The 9,250-nt window shown below is 41.2% G+C and overlaps 1 protein-coding gene across 1 annotated transcript; it reads right to left on the reverse strand.

Moving 5' to 3' along the window:
* Positions 1 to 236: 236 nt before the first annotated feature.
* Positions 237 to 5,837, reverse strand: SYT11 (synaptotagmin XI; the record flags this gene model as incomplete). Its single annotated transcript, XM_009706628.1, has 3 exons — positions 237 to 705; positions 2,281 to 2,401; positions 5,014 to 5,837. Coding segments are annotated over 3 exons (1,256 nt in total), but the record flags the coding sequence as incomplete, so codon positions are not given.
* Positions 5,838 to 9,250: the final 3,413 nt, after the last annotated feature.

A 9,250-nucleotide genomic window follows, 5' to 3' on the forward strand; every position in this document is an offset into this window, starting at 1 on the left:
AGGCAAACTAACAAGAAACTATAGGTAAAACAGCAGAATTCAGAAACTTTGGGAGAAGCCTAATAAAGACAGGCCAATCTTGGTGAATACCAGCAAAGACAGTTCGGCACAAACACAACTTCCATAGGGACAGATAATTGTATTAAAATCTGTAACTTGATATTGGTAGTTATACTAATTTCAGTTTGTATTAGGCATGCAATAGCGTGATTACACTGTTATATATATTCGTGTTTTTTTTTTTTCCATTTAATGCTCTTTAGAATTTTAGTGCCCTGCAAAATCACATCACTAGAGAACCAATCAGCTGCTGCTTCTTACGAAAGTTTAGTTCTACAGCTAAAACAAGGTTTAAGTCTGTTCTACAAGTCGGCTGTCGCTGCCACAACCTCTGCTAGTATTCGCTCAGGCTGTGCCATTTGGCAACTGGCTTTCTAGGATTCTCACACACCTCTCGCCAGTGTTCCACACCACCTGCAGTGATGCTGTGCGCTCCCAAAATCAGCCGTCCCACCACTTCATTTTTTGTGGTACGGTCGAAATCAATAACTAGAAATTCAATGCTGATGTCAGGAAGGAGATCAACAGGGATATCGTAAATGAAGGATTCATTGAAGACAGGATTCAAAGTGCACTTCTTCACATGAGTCTTCTTTTTTGCTATGCGCTTTCTTCCGTAATAAACATTCACCTTCACGTACGGATCTGCCAGAGAAGAGAGAAATAAACTAATAACACAGCCCAGTAATGCTCCTGGAAGTAACAGGCAGGGTTTAGCTTGCTGAACTTGAGCCAGCTCGAGTAAATGGTGTGAATGTACCCCACTTGCTCCAGCTCCCCCAGGAGGAGGCCATTGTTGGCGTATTTTCTCACTGCAAAGCAACCAGCTGATGTTAGCAGTGCAAGTTCTTTATGAGTTTCAACATTGCATGGGGATTGAGGAAAGCAAGTCACATGTAAATCGTGGTAATTAATCCTAGAAATACCAAATGGGTGGCTTTTTTGGTGAGGTCAGTGCCCGACTGGCCAAAACTTTCACTTTTCACTGTCATCTGTAACAAGAAAAATTTTTACCCTCTTTCAGAAAATAGCCCAACAAAGTATGAAAATGGGTTTAATAATTTGCATATGGAAAACATTTATAGTGGAAGGTACTGAAAAAGAAGAAAGTTTAAAACAAAAGCCTTCATTTTTCCATCAGCCTCACTTTGTTATTTTATCAGTCAGCTTGCTCTTTAGGCAGATGCTTGTTTAGGGTTAAAATTAGGATACCAGGCATGCAGTGCTTTTTTTTTTTCCTGTAACACAAGCTGGAAGTCACTTGCCCAGCTGACACTGGCTAATTTTCACATTTTTTTATCCAACTGAAATGATGAGCTTATGCATAATATAAAGATCATATAAAGAAATTATGTTAGCCTTGCAAGATTCAGCAGGTAGAAGAACAGTTACTGAAAAATTTATCCTATAGTTGGAGACCACACAGGGAAAGCTTTTTTTTTGTTTGTTTGTTTTAAGAAAGAGTAAAATTTAAGGCCTATAATAGAGAATTAAGCCTAGTCCACATTCTTTCTGAGGTGTACTGGAGAAAGCTGAAAAACAGGACTAAATTTGCTATCAGTCAGCCTGTTATTGAATCTCAAGTTGATTCCAACCACTTTCCTATAATCCTGAAGGAAACTTTGCTAAGGGGATTCAGGAGTCTGAGAATCTGTGACTGCGAAATAAGAAAGCCATAAGAGCTGCTCTTCTCTTCAAACAGCAGAACAACGAAAACAACAACAAACTCAGAATTGTTTCGAATGTCATATGAATTTACTCCTCTCTATTCTGAGTCTAACACTCCTCTTTTTACACTTGCTCTCTTTTACCCTCCTCTTCTAGGGGCAGGGGTTGAGGTAGAAACAGCAAGCAGCAGTCATGCTGTGGGAAAAAACGCGGCTAAGGGCAGTGATGAGTTAGGCACAGAGCCTCCACAGTCTGGCCAAAAGCAACATGGAGATCTGCTTAATTGGAAAAATACTGTTTTCATAAACAAACCAGGTGATGCCACAAAGATGCAACTGTTGGTCTCGCAGTAGGAAGGATCTGGTCTTGTTTGTATAGCCATCTGTTGGCGAGTGATGGATCACTCATACTGATCCATCGCCCTTGGAAAGAGTTTGAGGAAAAGTGCAAAGAAAGAAAATCTTCAGATAAGACAGATGAAAAGAGCTGAAAATGAACTTGGAGATTATTTTTTTTTCCTGCACATTTAGAGTTGGAGAAAATAGCTTCTACCTGAGAGGCCAGTGATATCCATCTTTGGCAAATGTCTGGCTTTCAGCACCACAACAGTCATTCTCTGCGCCACAGGCTGGTAAGACAAGGAGACTTGCAGCTCCCCTCTGCTAATGCATTTCTGTGAAAAAGAAACAGAAAGAACTTATTAGGACAAGGTGGTCTTATAAAGAGGGGGAAATGTTGGAGGTCACCAGAAATTTCTTTCCCTGTGCTAAATGCCTAAAAAGTTGGAAAATTAGATGCAGGCCTTTTTAAATGCCTTGGGGAGAAGGAGCAAGTGAGCGAGTGGTGTAAGGTAAACCATCCTGTGCCGGTCACCCTACGCCTGTTGAGCGCAGTAGGCATCACTACAACCTCTCCCCTTGAATTCTGTGCTTCCATGAGGGCAAACTGAGAGAACAGTGGCTGTGGCTGCCTTTTGAGGTCTGCTACGAGAGGTGTCTGTAGGTTTCAGGAGTTTGTTTCATTGACTTTTGCTGGAGGTTCGATGGCCAAGCACCTCAAGTTCTTTAGGTATGCTTTGAGAGAGTCACCATTGGTTCAGTCTACAAAGGTACAGGATGAAGATAAAAGAAGATAAAACCAGATCTACTCAGTTAAACTTGCTGTATATTCTTTCGAAGAATAACATAATATTAAGATAATTAGTTTTGGTTTCCAGATGGCATTCATCAACTTTCACTGAGATGGCACTAATTTAGATTAAGTTTATTTGCTATCGAGGCAAACAGTATTAGCAATGGGTGTGAAATCGTGTGATGTCAGTAATTCGCTGATAGCAGAGCTATTGCAACAACTCGAATAGCTGCCTGCTGAAAGTTTTGACTCTTGGTACCTTGCCCTCCTCCCGCCCTCATCGGTGTCTGGTACTGGTTACCTTGGCAGAGCAAAGGGGGTGTGTGGCGGGGGGGTCCCAAATGAAGGAATTTTTCTCACTTCAAACTGGTGAAGCACTACAGTCAATGTCACACTGGATGCTCTGGTGCTCATCCAAGAGATGAAGCTGTTCTTTCAACTGCTGTTATTCAGCTCAGTGGGGAAAAAAGCAGTTCCTATGTGTTTAAGATAACTTTTCCAAATGCAAGGAATGAAGGCTACTGCTGCTCAAGCAAAATTTTGAGGAGAGAAAATATATGAGCGAGTTCCTGGCCCTGGAAGGGAAATGCTCGGAACTTTGGCTCCTTGGATACACCAGAATACAACAACCAGAGAGAGTATTGCGGTGTGTGTGCGTGCTGTTAAGAGTTTTGGGGTTTTTTTGGTCTGAAGTAATTTAATGCAGTTACTTCAAAGTAATCTGCATTCTTAGATAGTAAGGGAATGTTAATTAGGATGGGAAGTACTCCTTTGTTGGCTTGAATCAATGCAATAATTTACTGGGCTTTAAACACAATTCTGTATTCCAGATTTTCAAAGTTCCTGACATTGAAAACTTTGTTCAGTAACGGCTGTTTTGACATTGTGGAACTATGCAGATTTTCAAGAATGCACACCTGGCACCAAAGGAAATCTATTTTTTATTACTAATAAATGTTGAATAATTTGCATCATTGATTAAATCTATTTTTATTTAGCGTGACCTTTTTGCTCTATGTTTAATCTAGTACTTCTAAAAGAGACGGTCAATGCACTGAAAAGAATACAATTAAAATAACCTAAACCAGCCACTTGCTTTATCATAATGTAAATCATCCCAAGAACCTAAGAAAAGCAAAGTAATTACCAGAACTCCGGTTTTGTTGGGATTCTTTTGGTTTGTTTTGGGTCACTGACATAGTCTCCTTTAACTTTGTTTTTTTAAAGTTATTTAAATGCCCCATATAGTAGACAAAAATTTCAATTAAATACTGCCACTCTAGGAAGTAAAGAAGTATTTTATAGAGCCCAGCAACAACTTCCAATACATTAGGGCAATAAGTGAGCCCAAATGCCTTTTTCTACTGAACCTGCAGAATGGGTAGCAAAAATAAACTAAGCAAGAAAAATAAACATCTTAAGTACCACCTCATCCTCCTATCTGAGCACAGTGTATTTTGCGAGGATAGCAGATATCTTCCCCAATGTGAGCCTTAATATCTTATATGGATTGCTCATCTTTCTAGTTTACAGCACTAGACACCAAGAGTGGGATTAATTTCAACTAAATTTTAGATGTTTACATTTGACAAAACCATCTTAGACACACTTTGTTCTCAAGTGAGAAAAAAAATACAGGGTGGGATTCATCTGAGCTGATTTAGATGTCTGCTCCAGGACAAGGAATCCCATCAGACTCTGCTGACTATGTTGACATATTCCCACTTACTTAGGGCTTACAATTCAGATGCAGATAATTACAAGTATGGGTGTCTAAAATGGTCAGACCAGACAAACCTCCCTCTCTAAGTGAGGTGTGCCTTTGCAGACGAACGAGCTGTTACCACATCAGCTCTTTTACTTGGAGATGGGGACTTTGCCTTTTTTCTTGGCATCATGTTATCACATGCATCATTTCTATGCCTAAATAGTGACCATGCCATATCAAATTGCCATAACCACACAGCAGAGAACTGCCTCACTAAAAGCGCACAGCCGTGTAATACCAATAAAGTGTACCTGTGGAAAAATGCCTTTCATGGCTAACAATTTGCAGTACTCCTGCTTATTAGACCACGGAAGCTCCCAGATCAGAAGAACTGGGATCAAATACAATGCAAGGAGTCTTGTGTCACACTACACGAAGCGACTTACTTGTATGTTCCTTTTGAGGATCTCCCTGGTCAGATGAACCTTTCCAGTGCTTGGATCCACCCCTGCAAGGGGTACCATGACCTCTCCAATAACATCATCTCGAGAAAAGCGATCAAAGCTCAACATGAGGAAATGAAGCACCAAATCCTGGAGCTGGCTGTATGGGATCCCATAGAAGGTGAAGGTTTCATCAAAGACTGGGTCTAGAGTCTTGCGAAGTACACGTGTCTTCACTCGATGCCTTTTATCTGGAAGAATTGTCATCTTGATATAAGGGTCAGAGCTCTGAGTATGCTCATCCATCACTGGCAGCCCGTGAGCCTCCTGAATGGTAACTACCAGTGCTTTTTTAGGGAAGTTGTAGTCCACTGAGAAAGTCAGTTCACCCAACATGACTTCATCCCCTGGAGAAGATGGGGAGGAGGTTTTACTTCCTCCTGGAGTGAGACTTTGATCTGGACTTAGTTCATCTCCATAATCTACTTTTATTGGGAGCTGGTCGACATGGGGGGCTGCACTTGGCCCGTCTGGAGCCTTATTGGAGCCTACTAAACCAGATTCAGCAGCATCCACCAAGAGGTTTCCCCTTCCAGTCTCCTTAGGAGTGCCATTCTTGTCTCTCCGGATTCGGTTAATTTTCTTCTTGTTACTCAAGGTCTCCGGATAGATACTGATGCCTTTCAACATGTGAATGAATTTATACGGTGGGGTTTTGTGCTTCTTTTCTGCTTGCTGGTGACAGCATGTCCACACAAAAACTGTTACTGAAACCGAAACCACAAGGACAGTAGCACCAACGAGGCCTGCCACAACTGGAGAGACATCTGTGGAGAAGACATGGCAGTCACGAACGAGCTTGTACCTTTGCGGTGGCCGTCCCCCCACAGGGCCAAGCACACCTGGATGGAGATCTATACGGTACTACTGTGTTGCTCTTAATTCAATTATCTTGGTATCAAAGCTTCCCCAGAATAAAATTTGTATTTTCTTTTAATTTGTATTTTCCCATGTGGGAAACATTTTACACTCCTAAGGCATGTTTGATCTATGCTTCACATGCTAAGAATTTCAAACGGTTGATTGCCTTATCTTGCCAAATCAAGCTCCCACATTACCATCAGCTCCACAGGAATATGGTTTCTTGATTTGCAGAAAGCACTGGGGTTTTTTTTAATGCTCTTTTCAGAAACATTACACAATTCTATTTTAGTAACAGGAAAAGAGTAATAAATACAGCCATAACATGGATCTGGAGTTATCCTTTATTAATAATTTTTTAAAAATCACTTTGGCCTGAAATGACTGATTGTTTTGTTCTAGCCCCTAGCCCCTTACAGCAGATATGAGGCCAATGATATACACAAAATTTCCTGTGGAAAACCAGTGTCCCAAACCAATGGACAGAAAATCCTCTATTTGGATTTAGGGATTATTTGATATTTTCTAGAGCTTATGTCAACTATGTTCTTTAGTTAACGACAAGCCAGAATAAAAAACCACTGCATTCATTTTTAGCAACCATGCTAGTTATTCTCTATGTATAACGGTTGACTTTGGTGAAGTATTACCAAGACACAGAATGAAACCAGTAGTGTTGAGCTCCCCAGTACATTATATTGCCATCCCCAAGCAACACCAGTAAAGGGCTGCCAAGAGGATTAAAAAGTTGGAGCGGATGGAGGATGGAGAATGGAGAGCAGATGGAAGATGCGGAGAGACCAAATGAACAGGGTTTGTTCAGTCTTAAAAGGGAAGGAAAAGGAAGAGAACTTATTGCTGTCTTCAATTTCTTGGTGGGAGGTTATAGGGAAGGTAGAGCCAGGCTCTTCTTACAACTTCTTGTTATATTACTGGTTTAATCATCATTAAAGCAATTTTTTTTTTCTTTTTGGAAGCAAAAAAGCCCTCTAGCCTACATCTCTTTCTTTACAAATTGCACAAACTGCTTCCATACTAAAAGAGAAAAACACAAATCATTGTTATGACAATCATGGCAATAGCTAAATGGAACAGCTACTAAAAATGGTAAGCTTGTCTGATTTTCCTGTCTTCATTCTGCACCATCAACAGAAGAAAATAATCTTCCAACCTCATACTTGAAGCAATAGAGAGCACCTTGATTTTGTATTTCCTCTGTTCTTTCCACATTACTATTTATTGAAGTTAACAGGAAAGAAGACAAGACTGCCAGACGACAACCTGAGTATCTGATAGGCTTAGGGAAAACTGCGATATTCAAAATCACTTTTCGTTAGAGAGAAGCTCTCCCAGACTGAAACTGGAAGTCTTTTGCAATGGTGACTGACTTCACAGATAAATTTCACAGGCCACACTGCAAGTATAGCCTTGGATTGCTTTAACTAAAGCAAGAAGAACTCATAATATTAACAAAACACCCCCAAAAAGCCAAGTTGATTTTGTTATTTAATGTTCCCTCTTTGAAATGAGGCAAGTAGTCTTTAACAGCTCTTTTGAATACAGCTCAGCCATATACAGATATTAAAAGCTTCAGTGGATACGCAAAAAAGGACAAATGCCAAAACTCTTTTCTTATTCTGATCTCTTTTTTGTGTATATGTGTTTTGTTTCTATTGTGTCTTCATAGAATCAGCTCTTGTACCTTCATTTCATGCAGATCTGATGGGATAATTTTAGAAGAAGCAATCAGAGTCACACTGGAAAGCACCAAGTAAGTCTTTGTGATCATTCTTCCATCGAATTATCTTAACTCTTAAATTTGGCTCCTGTACTGTTGTGTGGCAAAGAGTTCCTCAGCTTAATTACGTGGCATAAGAAAACAAGGGCTTCATTTTCACAGAATCATAGAATCGTTTAGGTTGGAAATGACCTCTAAGATCATCGAGTCCAACCGTTAACCTAGCACTGCCAAGTCCACCACCAAGCCATGTCCCTAAGTGCCACATCTACACGTCTTTTAAATACCTCCAGGTATGGTGACTCCACCACTTCCCTGGGAAGCCTGTTCCAGTGCTTGACAACCCTTTCGGTGAAGAAATTTTCCTAACATCCAACCTGAACCTCCCCTGGTGCAACTGGAGGCCGTTTCCTCTTGTCCTATCACTTGTTACTTGGGAGAAGAGGCCAACCCCCACCTCGCTACAACCTCCTTTCAGGTTGTTGTAGAGAGTGATAAGGTCTCCCCATAGCCTCCTCTTCTCCAGGCTGAACATCCCCAGTTCCCCTCAGCTGCTTCTCGTAAGCCTTGTGCTCCAGACCCTTCACCAGCTTTGTTACCCTTCTTCCAACACACTCCAGCTTCTTCGAGCACATCCCACCTCCTTTCATTTGATGCCTGTTCTTGCATTAGTAGAAACAGGGAGTGACCATTCCCTGCTTTGGGCTGCTCGTGACACTCCTCTTCTCCTGGCTGAAGACTCCTACTTATGTAATCATTCCATACATTCATTAGTCCTGTCTCCATAATTCCTTACAGTTGAAAGCTATGCTGATGTAAAGCTGCCTAAAACCAATTTTAGTTAAGTTTTTGCCATTTTCAAAGCACTTCGCTACGCACAATGTCCATTTTAAATGGCACCACAGCCTGTCCGCTCTCTCAAAAAGAGCAGAACCGTGCTTTTTTATCCAAGCTTTGCAGAAGAGATCTTTGTTCTGATGTGATGCTAAGATTTAACCGAAAGAAAAACAATTTTTTGGGATATTGAATTATTTTTCAATTAATGAAAAGTCATTAAAAACTTCCTTTTAAAACTGATGTTTGCCAATTGTACCCTAATGGCGGCCAACAGCACGTGGCTCTGGGATTCCAGAAAACACAGGAGGTAAAAGGTAAGTAGATACATTGTACATTAGATAAATGATACAGTATGGAGAATTATTACTAATTACTTCAGAATTTAAAGGAAATCTAGTAACCATGCTTTAGCTACGGGGCCTTATGGTCTGAAGGGAAGGTCAGTCAATTGCTGGAGGACAGAAAGAGGCAGCAGTTTGAATCTTCAGGACCGGAGAAACCCAAGTGACACAGACACCCACCGCTGCGGTACCAGCCCTTGTCACCCACTGGACTACAGAAAAACAAGCATCTTCAAAATTAGCGAGTACCAACTCAGGAGCATGATTTCACTGGCAACCCAGGGAGCTCCGCCGTGTCCGTGTCCGGGCTGGACCACGGCCACACACCCCCGGCTTCGCGCCGCTTCACCTCTGATGATTTAGCAGGGTTTGTAGTTCCTCCATCGCCACCGAGGCGCTCCCG

Source organism: Cariama cristata, unplaced genomic scaffold (assembly GCF_000690535.1).
Source record: "Cariama cristata isolate BGI_N322 unplaced genomic scaffold, ASM69053v1 scaffold18988, whole genome shotgun sequence".
Lineage (NCBI taxonomy): Eukaryota > Metazoa > Chordata > Aves > Cariamiformes > Cariamidae > Cariama > Cariama cristata.